Consider the following 17,576-nt stretch of genomic DNA (forward strand, 5'->3'; position numbering starts at 1 on the left):
TTGCAAGTTTAAGATTGTGATCTTTATTGAGACATGTGACATGACTGATAAATGTGATACATTCTGGTATCTTATAAATAAGTTGAAAGATTGTGAAACTAAGAGCTACTGAGATAAAACAAGGACTAATTCAGAAAGATTCATTCTCTGATTCTTTTGGGAGCTGAATCACTTAAACAGAAAACTAAACAGCTGCTGCAGCTAGGTAACTCAATGGATAAGAGAACCAGCCCTGGAGACAGAAGATATTGGGTTCAAATATGACCTCATACACATTCTAGCTGTCTGACCCTGGCCAGGTCGCCTAACCCCAATTGCCTAGCTCTTACAATTCTTCCACTTTGGGACCAATAACATAATATCAATTCTAAAACAGAAGGTAAAGGTTTAAACAAAAACTAAACAGTTGTAAAGATACGCATTAGGACATGTCTCATTCATCATTTGTTTAACATGGATAATTTGAAGACATCAAGACATGACTTTATAAACTATTGAAAATAACCTAAAACAACTGTGTTTGTGTGTGAATACAAGAGTTAAAGAATAAAACACTAGGGCAAATTAGTAAAAAGCATTTGAATTGTCCCTAAGTAGTGAACTAAAGATTGTGTTTGCCTGGGAAAGGAGGTAGGCTGGTTATGTAGTTGAGCAATTAGAATGAGAAAACAACCAATAGAAAGTCAAAAGACGCCTGCAGTCCTACAACAATCTGTCTGTTTATATCAGTGATTCCCAAAGTGGGCGCTACAGCCCCCTGGTGGGTGCTGCAGCGATCTAGGGGTGCGGTGATGGCCACAGGTGCATTTCTTTCCTATTAATTGCTATTAAAATTTTTAAAAAATTAATTTCCAGGGTGCTAAGTAATATTTTTTCTGGAAAGGGGGTGGTTGACCAAAAAAGTTTGGGAACCACTGATGTATGTCCATTTAGCTATAGCTGGCCTCAGTCAGGTAAGCTGGAATTCAAATTCCATCCCTGGCACATTGACCCCTCATGGCCCTGAATAAGTCACTTAAGCTCTCAGAACACCCCAGCAGTTCTCTGAGACTTCTCTAAGAAGTAGGACAGTTGTTGGTCTGCATTGGTAAAGGGAATTTCCTCTTCCAGAGTGGGCAACAATTTTATATCTCTATCTGTATATAAGAGAAACTGTTCATCTCATAGAAAAAAATGTGAAAACTCACCTTGAAGCACTGGGTGTGTTAGCATCAGTATAATAACAAAATAGTCCGTTCTTCACTGAGAAGCCACAGTAGAAAGAATGAGTCTCTTTCTGAAGAAGATGGAGGAGGCATGGTTAACACCAACAATTTTCATTGCTCTCTAACTGTAAAACTGATGGATTATTCATACTCTGGCTACTGCCCAGCCAACCTGACCTCAGTGTGACACCACTAGAATTAGTGAAGACTGCCTTCCAGAAGAAAATGTATAAGCAAACTCAATATCAAATTCATACACGGATTACAAAAGAACTTCATTTTGGCCAGGATTACATTGACTAAAGGATGCCAGGCTACTCTCCACTTGTGTTCCCCGTCAGTGCTTCCTTTTGCTGTGGAGGTCACCTCGGACTTTCTAAGATTATGCCAGCAGAGGTTTAACTGTGGCAGGTCCAGAGGCAGTGCTGAAGTAGATTGTATGTCTGTCATCCGAGGAGCGGTCTAGTTCAATTCAGAGAGCCTTGCTGCCAGGCTAGCTGCAGGATGATGGGCGTTTGGGGCCATAGCACTCCTTCAGGCTTGTCCACCTGGGCACCATGCATAGGTTTCAACTTTGGTCACTGGATGGAGGACCTATGTCAACATAATCACAGATCTTGAGGTATCACAGTAAATCAATCTTTTGGCTAAAGCTAGCCCAATTTTGCTGAGACTTACACATTTATTATGGCAATTCAAGATTAAGTAACTCATAAAAACAATTCCGTGTTCATTATAATGGAGAAATGGGACAAATTCAGAAAATAGATGGTGACTTGTAAGGCAGCTAGATGACACAGTGGATAGAGCTATTGGACCTGGAATCAGGAAGACCTGAGTTCAAATCCAGCCTTTCTCTTAATTGATATGTGACCAGAGGTATGTCATATAACCTTTGTCTGCCTCAGTTTCCTCATCTGTAAAATGGAGATGATAATAGACTTCAGTTAATTTACTGGCTTTGTGACCTCGGCCAAGACACTTAATTCTGTTTGTCTCAGTTTCCTCATCTGTAAAATGATCTGGAGAAGGAAATGGCAAAACCCATCAGTATCTTTGCCAAGAAAATCCCAAATGGGGTCACAAAGTGTTTCAGTCACATGGCTAAAACAAAAACAACAAATAGCACTTACTTCCCAGGGTAGTTGTGAGGATCAAATAAGATAATCTGTGTAAAGGATTTTGCAAACCTTAAAGTGCTTTACATGGCTAGCTTCTGATACTAATACTATTATTATTAACCACAACAAGTCACTGAGGGGCATACCATCTTGGTGACTGGATTATAGTTACAGAGTCATTCTACTAAGGTTATATATCTGAGGACCTTAGATGTGAGTTTTTCAAAAGACTTATATGTCAATACCAAATTAAGAATATTTCAGATAGTAATACAGTATTCCTAAGATAGAGCTACAACAAAAGCTCTGTAACTCTTATCCAACAATATCCTGATATTTGATTAAATAAATAAAGCATTAGAACTTATCAACCCTAAGAAGAAATGTTGCAAAAAATTATAGATGGAAAAAATAAAGTAAATTTCCATTTGTCTGGTGTTTGTTTTTGTTCAGTCGTATTCCAACTCTTCGTGACTCCATTTGGGGTTTTCTTGGCAAAGACTACAGTGGCTTGCCGTTTCCTTTTCCAGCTCATTTTACAAATGAGGAACTGAGGCAAACAGAATTAAAGTGACTTGCTCAGGTCGCACAACTAGTTGGCTTCTGAGGCTGGATTTGATCTCATAAAGATGAGTCTTCCAGTTTCCAAGCCCAGTGCTCTGGTTTACAGATGACCAAAAGCTAAATGAGATTTTTCTTTACCTACTATACCTTCTCATTGTTTTAAGAAAAATATAAATAACAACAAAAGAAAACTGATTAATAATGTTAATATGAAAAAAATCCCAACTATTTCCAGATTATTTTACAGGGTCATTATGGATTTTCCTATAACAAAATAGCTACAAGACTGCACAATGAGAATATTCAGAGTAATTGATGGTCCTGAGGCAAGAGACAAGACCATGTGGGCTTTCTGAATCCTTTAGCAAAGGCTAAATGGATCTCCGCACTGTCTTGAGTCCACACTTGATCAGGCTAAGTGAGGAAGGGAGGGAAGGATGACATCTCAGCTGGAAAAAAATCTCTCATTCCCTGACAGTTTCCTGACCATTTTTCCCCACTCCCTTCAATTTGTAACGTGACCTCCTCTGTGCTGCTTTCCCATTACTCAGACATCTTTTTCCCACAATTCCTGCCCAGGTCTTCAAGAAAATATTTGGTTTGAATCCAGCTTACAATCCTGGGTGCCCTTTTCAGATCATGGTTTGCAGCCTTGTTGAAGGATTAGAGCAGAGCTTTAGTAGAAAATCTAGTGTAGATACTCATTTATTCAATGCACATTTATTAGCTATTTATTTACATTCTGTATGTGTCAGACACTGAGGATACAAAGACAAAAATGAATCAGCCTCTACCCTGAAGGAGTTTGTATTCTATTATAACAGCAATTAGAGTGTACCATGTCAATATTTTACATAACACCTTATAGTTTATAAAGCACTTTCCCTCACAACAGTCCCATGAATTAGGTATAAAAGTATCTTCATTGAGTAAACTGAGTCTAAAAGAAGGTTGTGATTTAGTATCATGTCTAGTGTCAGTCATGATCGGAACCCGGATCTTCTTACTCCAAGTGCAGAACTCAACAATAATGTCATTATGATCATTGTCTTAGTATAATAATAATAACAACATTATAATAATATAAGGTAATAATAACACTACAAGGTACTATTTTAAAAGGAGAAATAACTGGTTCTCGTGATCAATAACAATGTAGAAACACTGTAAGACATTATTTTGTGAGACATAAGAGATAAGATGTGTAGGATGGAGGCTCTGCCCACAAAGATGCCAAAGAAAACGGAAGATTTAAGAGATGAAATAAAGAGTGGAATTCCCTAAGTTTGGAGTTTCGGTCTACTGTAGCCCTTTATGGAGAGAGAGGGTTGAGCTAAATAGTTTTAAGATTTTCTTTCTACTGTTGTATGTGCTTCTGACTTGAGTCCATAATTTGTTCGTTCTTGTCTTTGCTGCCATCTTCTGGGGATTCTTCTGAAGAGCAACTGGAAAGCCCAGAAATGAGTCCTAGAGGCAGAAGGCAGAAGATCAACCCATAATCTTCCCAGCTCCTGGTCCAAAAGGAGCTCAGAGGTCATCACATCCAAACTGTGTGTGCCTGAGCAGAACTCTCTTATCTCTCTCCAGCTTTTTGAGAGGAGTCTGCCTAAGGGCTGGAATTCTTTCAATGAGTTCTTACTAAAGACTTAAGTCAGTAACATATACTAGTCCGACTCCCTCATTTTCCAGATGAAAGAAACATCTTGCCATCGTAAGCAGGGCACAATTTGCAGATGTGGAATAATCAGCCCAAGTACCAAGTTGCTGAAATTCCTTCTAAAACCAAGTTGCTGAAATTCCTTCTAAAACCAGGCTTTCCTCTACCAGAAAAGAAGCACTATCTGGGGTATAAGGTATAATGGGGGAAATAATAGTGGATTTGCTATGTGTGTCTGCCCCTTCTCTCTCTGAGAGCACTGAAAAGCTTCTGCTCAAGATTCTCATTTTTCTTTTTTCTTTTTTAGCTCTCTGAATCCTCCTCGTCTTGCTCCTCCATCCATTCTATGGACACAACTTCCTCAGGGGTGTCATCTTTCATCAACCCCCTTTCCTCCCCTCCGGTCACCAACAACAACCCGAAAAACCACAAGCGCTCCATCTCAGTCACATCCATTACCTCGACAGTGCTGTCTCCAGTTTACAATCAGCAGAATGAAGACACCTGCATAATCCGGATCAGTATAGAAGACAACAATGGGAACATGTATAAGAGCATCATGGTAAGTAAGTAAGGGTTGCAGTGCCTTCACCAGGTGGATGATTATCAGGCTAACCCTATGTAGATGTGGAGGTGAAAGAGTTTATGTGGGGAGTATGTGTGTGTGATAACAGAGAAAGTCAGAGATGGAGAGAGACACACAGAGAGACAGATGGAGAGAGGAGAGACAAACACAGAGACAGAGATGGAGAGACAGATGGAAAGAGAGAATCAGAGATGGAGAGAGGCACAGAGATGAAGAGAGACACACAGAGAAACAGAGATGGAGACACAGTGATGGAGAGAGAGGCACCCGAGAGACAGAGATGGAGAGAGAAAGACACAGAGAGAGAGAGATGGAAAGATACACACAAAGATAAAGAGATAGACAGATGGAGAGAGACACACGCAGAGGCAGAGATGGCAATGGAGAAAAAGACAGAAAGACAGAGATGGAGAGAGATAGAAATAGAGATGGAGAGAGAGACAATGATTGAGAGAGAAATGCAGAAAGACAGAGATGGAGAGAGAGAGAGACAGCGATGGAGAGAGAAAGACAGAGATGGAGAGATAGCAATGAAGAAAAAGATAGAAAGACAGAGATGGAGAGAGAGACAGAGACAGTGATGGAGAGAGAAAGAGAGATGGACAGAGAGACACACAGAGACAGACTCAATGATGGATAGAAAAAGACAGAGATGGAGAGAGAGACACACAGATACAGAGACAACGATGGAGAGAGAAAGACAGAGATGTTCAGACAGCAATGAGAGAGAAAGAAAGACAGAGATGGAGAGAGAGAGCCAGAGGAAGAAACAGCAATGGAGAGAGAAAGAGAGATGGAGAGAGACAGAGAGACAGTGATGGAGAAGTAGAGCTAGAGAGCGTGTCTCTCAGGGAGGGAGGAGTGCCACTTGAGCAATAACCCTAAGTGTGCGTCTGTTAGCATATGATCGTGTAATATCAAACTATCTTTAACATTTCAAGAGTCTTCTCATTCCCATGCAGATGGCAGCCTCTCTGTCATGAAGTGGATTGTCTTCAGGATTTTCTGTGACTGAAAATGTGTATTCCCATAACTTAGTGATGACCAATGACCTTTATGGCTTTCCTCCTTAGCAGCTTAGCAGAAGGTGCCAGAGCTTAGTTCACCAAAGGGGCCCGTGCCATTGGACTGAAGAGTCTTTTGTGGGGAGTAAAGCATAAGAATGACTAGAAAGGTATGGGGGAAGGAGTAGGTTATGAAGGACTTTAAAGGCTAAACAGAGGATTTTGTATTAGATCCTGGAGGCAATAGGGAGCCACTGGAGTTTATTGAGTAGGAGGGTAAAATGGTCAGATGTGCTCTTCAGAAAAATTACTTTGGTGGTGACTAATGGAAGATGGCTTGGAGTAAGGATAGACCGGGGGCAGGTAGACACACCAACAGGCCATTTATTACTAGAGTCCAAGTGTGAGATGATGAGGGCCTGCACTGGTGATGGTTGTATCAGAGGAGAGGAGGGGAATATATTGGAGAGATATCGCGAAGGTAAAATCTATAGTCCTTGGTTTTAGGTCGCCTAAGGAGGATGAGAGATAATGGGGAGCTGAAGCTACATTCTAGGATGGGAATCTGAGGGATTAGAAGGATGGTTTTGCTCTAGATTTGTCACACTTTGTCATAGTGCCAAGATAGTCAGAATCTAGTTTTGTTTTGTTTTTCCAAAATCTAGTTGTGACTTTAGTACTTTTAAAAAATCAGTTAATTGACCAAAAAGCAATTTTAGGTGCTTATTTTTGTTCCAGGTATTTGTGCTAGGTATAGGGGGATACAAAGACCCTTTGTACTCAAGGAATGGTATTTAACAGCAATAGCTAGGGGGTGCAGCAGATAGACAGGGAGGTCTCGAGGCAGGAAGATAGCTCTGTGACCCTGGCCAAACCATTTAAACTGAACCTCAATTTCCTCAACTCTAAAATGGAGATAATAATAAGACCTATTTCTTAGAGTTGTTGTGAAGATCAAATGAAATAATATTTGTATTTAGCAGATTGTCTGGGACATAGAAGGCACTTAATATTCCTTCCCTTCCTTTCCTTTTACTCCCTTTCCCCTTCCCTAATAGGATAAACAACACCTACTTTTTAGAGTGCATATATAATATACTTAAAATGGATTTTGGGAGGGAGTGCACTAGCAGCTGGAAGGATCAGGAAATCATTTATCCCTACCTCTGGTTGTCTTTGCTATAGCATCTAAATGAAAAAAAGAGAAGGAGAGTTGTGTTAGAACGAAGTATTTTGACATCTTTTCTGTTTTCCTATGGGAACTTGTGTTAAAACTCCGTAGAAATTCTCTAAAAGTCTACATGTGAGATTTAGCTCTCTTCTGGTTTTTTTTTTAAATCCTTTCCTTTAACCTCAAAGTCATTACTATGTATTGGTTCCAAGACAGAAGAGCAGTAAAGGATAGGTAGTTAGGGTTAAGTGACTTACCCAAGGTCACAGAGCTTGGAAGTGTCTTTGGCCAGATTTGAACCTAGGACCTCCTGGCTTTAGGCCAGGCTCTCAATCCACTGAGCCACCCAGCTACACCTTTAGTTCTCTTCTAAAGTGAATGGGGAAGGAGAAAATCTCTGGTCAGAAGCAACACCAGGTTGTTGTGGAAAGGCAAACAGATGAGTTAATTTTTTGAGCTTAAGAAAGAGCCTGATAAAGAACTGAGAGGCAGTCAAGAGTCCTCCAGAGCTCCAGCCCCTTTTAGTTCCTTACTTGTAACCATTTGGAGGATGAGTCCCCAGCCCTCACTCCAGACTCCCTAGGAGGCCCCCTCCAATAGGTTGAAACCTCCAGACAACTAGAAAAAAGTCAAGAAGAGGGTGCTCCCATTCCATCACTGAGAGTGGTGGAGGTGCATTCGTTCCTTGGCTTTATGGAACTCTGAATACATTTCCCCCTCTGAAAAACCATTATACATACATGGTGGTTGGACTCAGTCTAAGGTGCTATTTGTACAGTCAGATATATCTAACCCATTATGAATTAAATAGTCTTTTGGCACCAGCCTGAGAATCCACCCGCTTTGCATAGCATTGTTTCTAGGGAAAACAAATTTATTCCAACTTCTTAAAAAAAAGCATTTCAAAATATATTTGGACCATGTGGCCCATCACTAAATTGGGGATTATTTTTATAAATTGCTCCACAAAAGGCTAAGTACCTGGAGAAAGTTCCTCCCCACCTACCCTAATATCGTATGTATCCAGGGGAAGTTAGAGGCTATAGATTCTTCAGTAAAGAAGCTGAAGCTCTCTTGGGCTTCTCCTTAACTAAGAAATTCGCATTTGGGAGCTAAATCTCCCAGCAGTTCAGAGCAATCCTTCATGGTACGCCTGTCCTGCCTGTCGTTCCTGGTTATGTGCAAGCAGCTCAAACTGGCTGCTCTACTTGTAGGAGCATTTCATTTAGGCTGACAGGAAACAGATCTTTCCCTTTCAAACTGAGGACGAGCACCTCTTTTCCCCTTGCAAATTCATATCACAGATGTCTCAGGGAGAGGAAGATAGGCAAGGCTATTGCTATCTGTTTTCAAAAGGTGGATTTTAATTAATTGAGCCTGAGAGAATGAGTTACCTCATCAGCCATATCATAGGATAGGAATGAAGCAGAGAGACCTTTCATGTGCAGGAAAGAATGTGTTTCCTATTGTGCTGTTATCCTAGAATCATTGATGTCCCTGAATAGAAAGCAACAAACAAACAAAAATAAAACCACTTATCATGGGCTAGCAACTTGATTGTATCAGGAAATGAACACGCCAGTGACTGTTATTCTAGAACAGATGGAATAAATGTGATTTATCATTCCCTGTGTTTCAAGTGGTCTCATTTGGTGCCTCCAAAATGTCTCAAACTCAGGAAAACAGCATAAACTATTGTTGCTCTAAAGTATTCTTATAAGCATTGCAGTGCTCATGGAAAAGAGAGAGAGAGAGAAAGGGAGAGGGAGAGAGCCAGGATTCTAGAGTAGAGATGTGAGCTTAGTTACTCAACTTTTGGAGACTGCAGGAAAAGTCAGGCTTGACCCTTCTCATCTCTGGTCTCCCAAAGGTAGTGATGCTAACAGCCATGCGTCCAGGCAAGGATCCACGTACTGCCATTTTCCAGATTCATAATCCAATGAAGAGATCTTGGCAGAGGGAGATGCCCCTGTCCCATGAGCAGTCTTCCTCGAGTTTTTTTTAGATATCTTCATGAGATTTATTAAAAACTATTTTTTAAAGACAGCTGGGGCTACAAAGCCCTTTGATGCAAGGTATTACAATTTTCCCAAGCATTTCTAGGAAGTTTGCCTCTCACTGTGAGGCCATTAAATCAAGTCTCATATCACCTATCTGGGTCACATAGTGTCAGCATCCTCAGATCAGTTTGTGAGATGCATCAGCAAAAAAAGGGCTTCCCATCTTTCCCTGTATGTTTAGAATAAGTCCCATCTCTGATGAGGGCTATTGATGTTTCACCAGTTTCATTGCTTCTCAGGAATTCTGGGGGAGCGATTGGTGGGGAAAAAAAGGTATTACTTGTTGGCTCTGTTCTTGAATCTGTCCTTTAAGATCTTTGAGTATTAAAATTAATAAAAAAAAAACTCGAAGGAAGAAGAAAAGAAAGGTGGGATCCCTTAAGTTTTGAGCAACACTCTCCTTGGACTGTTGAAACATCTTTCCCTTCTAATGCAGCGCTACTGGACAAAGCTGTCCTTATTACAAACTGTAGAGAGCTTCTACTATGTGAAAGGGTCATTAAATAGTGTTCATAATAACTGTTTATTAAGGGTCCCACTGACAGTGCTGAGTTTAAGTTAGACCTTGGAATGTCATACTGATGCACCATGAGGGGAAAAGCTTTCATGAAACATAGTACTTAATACTTTTCCAAATCAATTTTCTTTCTAGTTGACAAGCCAGGATAAAACTCCAGCTGTTATCCAGAGAGCCATGCTGAAACACAACCTTGACTCGGACCCAGCAGAGGATTATGAGCTCGTTCAGGTCATCTCCGAAGACAAAGGTGAGATGAAACCTCTCAAGGCATCTCCAGCCATAGAATCTCAAGTGCTTAGGATGTTTGCATTGCAAGGGACTGGCAGATCATCAAGCCAACCCTGCCCTTTTTTTTCCAAATATGGAAACCAAGACTTAGAAATGTAAAATAACAAAGTCATACTGACTCTGGCAAGGGGGGAACCAAGTCTGAGGCCCGTGTTTCCCGCCACTCTCCACTTCTTTTCAAATTTTGGATACAGGGAATGAACATGGTAATTGACGGTGACTGGAGCATTCTTGTATTTATATTTCCTATTAGCCCTTCTCTGGAGCTAAGAGTAGGGAATAAGGTGGCATCTTTCATGGGATTTCAAAAAAAGCCTTTCCTCAAGCTATCCACTCCATGCATGATCCCACTCATTTTACAGCTGGGGAAGCTGAGACAAACAGGATCAAATGACTTGCCCAGAGTCATTTGGCTATAAAATAAATACCTTGCATCATATTTGAACTCAGATCTTCCTGACTTCAGGCTCAGTATATACTGAACCAGGTAGCTACCTCATACACATAAGTAACCACTATTCCAAAGAACCTAAAACTTAAAAAAACCCAAAATGTTGGGGAGAGGTTCATAATGCACTTAGTATAATTTCAGCTATTCCTACAAACTTGCTTCAGTTGTCCAAAGGGCCGTTTCATTTGGTGAACTCTCCTACATAAGCAGTGTTCCTGAAAAATCATCTGCAAAATGAAGATTTGCAAATGAAACTTTCTCTTTGCCTAACATAACTTCAGAGAAAAGCCTTTTATCTTTATTTGTGATGAGTCCTCGAGTACCTATAATTCCTACTCTTAATATTTGAACTTCAAATTTCTCGTTCTCAACATCCCAACGAAACAGTGGTTGGCAAAACCCTACAGGGTAGTTGGACTAGAGGACCTGTGAAGTTCCTTACAGTTCTGAGATTGCTGTTCTGGACAACTGAGCTTTCTGCCACCTAACAGGACTTAATCTGTGGTTTGTTTGTTTTTTTTAATGACTTGTACTGAACTCTTTTGTTTTTATATCTCTCAGTTTCCCCATTGTATCTCTTCTTCTCAGTTCCAAGAGAACCACTGATTGTTACCAATATTTCATTCTTTTTTTTTTTTTTTTAAGCCCTTACCTTCTGTCTTGGTATTGACTCCAAGGCAGAAGAGTGGTAAGGGCTAGGCAATGAGGGTCAAGTGACTTGCCCAGGGTCACACAGCCAGGAAGTGTCTGAGGCCAAATTTGAACCCAGAACCTCCTGTCTCTAGGCCTGACTCTCAATCCACTGAACCATCCAGCTGCCCCCTATTACCAATATTTTAAAATTTATTACTTGCTTACTTTGCAAAGGAAAAACTTATAGGAATCATTTTCTATAGAATTCAGTTCATGAATATATAATCAAGCATATTCAATCTAAGAATGCTCTTGGAGAACATCTAGTAAAGCAGGTTTTTTTTTCTTTTTTTAAAAATCCTTACCTCCTTTCTGTCTTAGAACCAATATTGGTTCTTAGGTAGAAGTGCAGTAAGGGGTAGGCAATGGGGGTTAAATGACTTGCCCAGAGTCACACAGGTAGGGAGTGTTTGAAGTCAAATTTGAACCCAGCACCCCATCTCCAGGCCTGGCTCTCTATCCACTGAACCCACCTAGCTGGCCCCTAGTAAAGCAGTTCTTAAAAGTGTGGTCTGGGGACTCCTGAAGGTCCTTGAGACTCTTTCAGTGGGTCTGTGAATTCAAAACTATTTTATGAATGGTAAAATGTTTTAATTTCTAATTATATTAAATTATTACTTTAAACATAAACAAAAATTTTTGGTGAGAAGGGTCCTCAATAATTTTAAGAGCATAAAGGGATCATAAAGCCAAAACATTTGAGAATGATTATAATTATACAACACTCCCATTGTTCTGGTGAAAAAATGGAGACCTAGAAAGGTGAAATGAAGTGATTTGCCCAAGACTTCATAGCTAATTAGCTGAACTGAAGCTTAAATTTAGGGTTCTAGGCTTGTAGTCCAGGTTTCTTTTCCATAACTCAAACAGAAGAGAGTAGATCATTCAGTGACTCTGATCTTACACTCGCCAATACTGATCAATTCCATGCTGTCTACAACTAATTACAGTTATGATATCCTACATGCTGTTTAAGACAATTATACCCCTAAGTCCTATAGACCTTTTTAAAATTAATAGGCATGAAAGTTAGTTTGTAATGAGAATTTCATCATAATTTTCTGGAGACAATTGGGACAAACCATTAGTTATTACAAAGTCAAGTGGTTGAGCTTCATCTGGCTTTTATTAATTATCTTTGCATAATCATGTGCAGAGAATTGAGCAAGGTAAGACTTGGACCATGTGAAATATTCATTTACTTTAGCTTTATTTCATGGACTATTGGATGTTGCTTAGTTTTGGAAAGTGTATGGATTCAGTTCTAGTTTGAATTGGTTGACTAGGTATTTTTACAAACTTATTTTGTTCTCAGTCCTGACTCTTGTTTTTTTGGGAGGAAAGACAATGCAGGAAGGTCAGTAAGTCTGAGTTCTGCTCTTGATTCTTAGATTATCTAGGATTTAGTAAGTTACTTTACCTCTTTGGGCCACAAGATTTATTTCATATATAAAAGAGTGGAGGACGGGCATCATTGGTACATGAAAATGTGTTTTGTTAAAAAAATCTAGAGTCCAAAGGGCCCTCAGAAGCTATCTGATCCATGATTCAGGGCAGAAAATAACATTTCAGTTCAAGTAGAGATTAAGTGAATTGGTGCCATTCATTCTGGTTTTTGATTTCTGGATTGTTTCAAATCCCTGGAACAAGGGTTATGGTCCAAGCCTTGAATATTTCATATATCCATTCAATTCAATGAATATTTATTAAGCTCTTTCTCTGTTCAAAGCATTATGCTAGACTGTGATGCCATAAAAAGAAAAAGATGATAAAATTCTTGTCCTAGATGGGAAATGGGCTAGGAATACACAACACTGAAACAGGCAGAAAAATAAAGTCTAATCTGAGGAGAGGAATGCTAACAATCGAAGCAGGATAAGATTCTGAGATGGCGGCACCTGGTAGGACCCTTGGAGGAAGCTAAGAATCCTGAGAGGCAGAGATGAGGAGGGGCACGTGGGGAAGTCTGTGTGAAGGAAGGACTTTTAATGTCAAATTAAAGAGTTTGTATTTTATTCTAGAGCTAATAGGGAGCTATGGGAAATTTTTGAGCATGCACTTAATGTGCATTAGTTTGGCAACCGTGCCAACTGGAGAGCCTGCATTGGAGACAGGAGAGACCTGAAGTAGGGAGATGAATGAGAAGCCATTGCAACACTCCAGGTGGCAACAGACATGGAGAGAAGGAGATGGATTAAAGGAATACTTTGGAAGTAGCATCATTGTACCTTGACAGCTGATTGAATAATGTGGGCCCAGGGGATGCAGATGATTGTAGAGCTGAGGGTTGAAAAGGATTCCAAGCTTTCACACCTACATGCCTGGAAGTTAGTGCTTTTTAAATGCATCTTAAAATCCACACTCACTTATTTCTGTTTCTTCTCTTTTCCAGAATTAGTCATTCCAGATACCGCCAATGTTTTTTATGCTATGAATAGCCAGGTGAACTTTGACTTCATCCTACGGAAAAAGAACACCCTGGATGAACAGGTGAAGCTGCGAAGTCGAACCAGCTTGACCCTGCCCAGGACAGCAAAGAGAGGCTGCTGGAGCAGCAGACACAGCAAAATCACTCTCTGAAAGGGCCACATCAGTGGCTTCCTGTTGGCCAAAGAGGGGATTGGGATTGAGGGGGCTGGCAAGAGAACTTCAGCTACCACCCAGTATTAGAGAGCCTTCATTGAGTCAATAAATATTTATTGAGCATTTGCTATGTGTATGGCACTGCGCAAGACACCTCGGGGAATACCAAGATCATCGGACGTGAAAAGGATGAACGACTTACTCAGTGATCCTCCTTGACCAACTCGGGACTGGAATGCAAAGTTACCCACATCTAGAAGTATATAAGAGTCTTTGTGTATGTGTGTATATATACCTAAACATATTTTATATATATAAATGTATGTATATAGATATAGATATAAAAGGAACTTTATGGGATATTCTGGACTATGGGAAAAAATTTGCACATTGGCCTAGGACGATATGGTCATTTTTTACAGGGAACAAAAGAAGGAACTGAGAACATAGCCTTACACCTTACAATTAAATGGAATCAAATCCTAGGAATACAAATTTTCCTTTGTGCCAGTATTACTTATGACATGAACTTCAAATTTTATTTTTCTAAGAGGAGAGGAACCTCTCAAAATCAAGTGCCACCAGAAACAACCAAATGTAGGATGAAAAGAGCCACCATCAGCTGCATGAAAGACCAACTTAGAAGGGGTCTGGATAAGTCGGTGTCCCTCAGCATCTGCCTGCTTGGGCTGGGGAATAGGCAAGGGGCTTGGGTTTTCCCCCAGCAAAAAATAAAGCAAGTAGCTCAGTTGGAAAGAGTACTAGATTTTGGAGTTGGAGGACCTGGGTCTGTCTCTCAGCTTTGTGACTATCTGTGTGACTTTGGGCAAGTCACTTTCCTTCTCTGAGTCTCAGTTTCCTCATCTGTCTCATGAGGAGGTTGAACTCAATGACCTCTAAGGTCTCTTTTAGCTCTAAAGCTATGATTTACCTTGACCCACTCACTCAACAAATTGCTTTTCTGGAAGGGGAAGAGAGAGAACTCATTTTATCACCATCAAATTTCTCCAGCTTTTTTTTTTGTACCCATTCAGAGCCATGATACTCATTTTAGTTTTCCCTTCTAGAAATAATCAGAAAGTGGGTCATGCTTGTTTTTGCACAAACCCCCATGTTTTTGGTTACTTATCAGCCAGGCAAGGAAGTCAAAAAGACACCCTACGTCTGTGGACTCTGTCCTTGTTTGAATGCCACTAGTCATTGCCTTTTCTGGATAAATGCCTTCAGCATGTACAGCTGCATATCATGCCAGTCTTTCTACCATCAGAATTGCTGTTCCTCATCATTCTGTGCAATTATTCCTCAGGTGTAGAACTCTTTTTTGAGATTGACTTAGATCGGTGGCTTGGAAGGAATTGATTCCTGAACATCAATGGACCCATTATGGCTGCCTTTGAAGATGGTGCCTGTTTTATTGTAGCAGTGCCAAGTTTTACTTTATTATTAACTTTTGTAGCATCACTGTGCCTAGCCCACAGCCTCCCCCAGGGCAGGGTTGGGGAGAGCCTCGTGAGGTCAGGGGGTGCATGCCAACTAAATCATTTCTTAACAAGGTACATTCTCCAAAAGGAATAAAGAACCTAATGTTGCTTATGGACCCCCATAGCTGCTATTACTCTGTCTCACTTTGAAGTGAATTTTTTATTGCCAACTATGCCATTTTCCTCCAGAATCTGAGGTGTGGTAAACAGTCATTTTAGGGGTTTGAATCAAAAGCCATATATGTCTTATATTGACTTGTAAGAAGCACTTACAGAATGTCAACCTTTAAAAAACGATTCTCAGAATATTAGTCTGCATTCCAAAAATTAAAAATAAAGTTGAAATGAACCAAGATTATAAAATATAGATTATATACATAGATTTCTCTGTGCCAACTCTGTAACGCGACTGAAAAGTTGTCTCACTTTCTGTGAATAGCCATAAGAAATCAAGTTGGGGTCCTGGAAAGGTCTGGAAAGCCATAATACCCAGACAGGGAAAAGAAAGCAGGTTTGAGAATGCCTTACGTCTTGCTCAGCCTTTCCAGGGATGGTGAATTTTGCACTGTAAAGATGCTTAACTTCACACTTCTTCATGCCCATCGTCAGGTCCATCCATTTGTCAGGAGGAGGGAAGAAGGTGGCAGGTGATGTGGCCGTGGTTCCCACAGTGTGGCCAACATTTGCGATGGACTGACACTAGAGCCTTAGCCTGTTTTTGGGCTGTGAGTCCAGAAATATGTAAGAATATGTAGTCAAATGTCCCCAGAGCACACATGTGTTTGCTTGTATATACTGTATATGTAGAGATTAGATTTCTATACTGCACTGTACAAAACCTGTATTTTTCATTTTTAAAGATGCTGAAAATACCCAGTGGGATAAAATAGCCTCATTTATTTAATGCCACATTTTAAATACCAATTTCGTTCCTGATGGACAGCTCGTGTATGCTTTTAGCTGTTTGCACTCTTCTCCTTTGGCATCTCTGTCATCTGTTTTACCTTCTGGTTCAACTAATAAACTGGTTTGGGAAGAGGAGGCATGTGCTGCCTAAACCCTAAGGGAATGTAACACAAATATCACGTATCTCCTCACTTTGGTTTCTTCTGTGTTTCTTGTCTCCCTTAGGAGAATCAGAAAGTCAAATATTTCCAAGAAAGTAGAACCTACTACCTCATAGATAACACATACTATTTGGGAGCAACTCTTAATTCTTTTTTTTTTTAAATATTGAGCCCATTGTGAAGTCTGTTATCATTTCACAAACTTGAAAAAATGTTTTTTTAACCTCTACCTTTTGTCTTAGTATCAACTCTAAGACAGCAGAGTGGCAAAGGATAGGCAATGGGCATTAAGTGCCTTGACCAGGATCACACAGCTAGGAAGTGCCAGAGGCCAGATTTGAACACAGATCCTTCCCACTTCCACTCTATTCACTGTGTTACCTAGCTGCCCCATTTTGCGCATTTCTAATGCTATCTCTCAAATGAAGTTATCAAACTTTTAAAGAAGATATATTTATTGTGTGTCCAGTGTAGCCATTTTACAGAAGCAGTATAACTTGAGGGAATAAATCATACTCAAATGCTATTCCATCCCTCTACTGTCAGTCTGCTTTCACTGCCCAGAGGGATACAGAGCCTGCTCTTAAGGGATATAAGGAAATAGAGCCTCACTACATCATTATTATTCCTATTTCACAAACGAAGTAGAGCCGAGGTATATATAAGGGCTAGCTCAGTTTGAGTCCATAAACAGATTTCAGTGCCTTTAGGGTGATGTGAAAATCAAGTGATGGTGCCTGCCATCAAGCATCAGAGATGCTTTGGAGATTCCCTCCAAAGTAGGAGGGTGCACTTTGATAGTTCTGTGACTCACTGATGTGACTACTCATTCCCAACACTTCATTTTACAACACAAACATGCGTCTGTCCTGCGAGATGTCATAAATATTGGTTGAGTGAAGAGTATTACTCCATCCATGCACGCCATGCTTTCAGGCACTCTTGACAACTTTCTCCTCTTCTGAACACACCACCTCCTATCTCCATGCCTTTGCTTGGGCAGTGTACTCTCTGGCCTTGGAACACACTCTCTTCTTTCTTCACCCAATGAGCTCTGCTTCCTGCAAATGGCACCACCTGGGTTGAAGCCTTTCCAACGCATCTTCCCATTCTCCTACCTTTGAG

The 17,576-nt window shown here is 40.3% G+C and overlaps 1 protein-coding gene across 2 annotated transcripts in view; it reads left to right on the forward strand.

Annotated features, from left to right (window-relative positions):
* Positions 1–15,760, forward strand: part of RGL1 (ral guanine nucleotide dissociation stimulator like 1) — a 162,769-nt gene extending 147,009 nt beyond the window's left edge. For both annotated transcript variants that reach the window (XM_044676160.1, XM_044676161.1), the window contains 3 exons: positions 4,855–5,109; positions 10,021–10,135; positions 13,713–15,760. In XM_044676160.1, coding sequence (XP_044532095.1) covers positions 4,855–5,109; positions 10,021–10,135; positions 13,713–13,900 — 558 coding nt within the window. In that variant the 3' untranslated portion in view covers positions 13,901–15,760. The remainder of the gene's footprint in view (positions 1–4,854; positions 5,110–10,020; positions 10,136–13,712) is intronic.
* Positions 15,761–17,576: the final 1,816 nt, after the last annotated feature.

Source organism: Gracilinanus agilis, chromosome 4 (assembly GCF_016433145.1).
Source record: "Gracilinanus agilis isolate LMUSP501 chromosome 4, AgileGrace, whole genome shotgun sequence".
NCBI lineage: Eukaryota > Metazoa > Chordata > Mammalia > Didelphimorphia > Didelphidae > Gracilinanus > Gracilinanus agilis.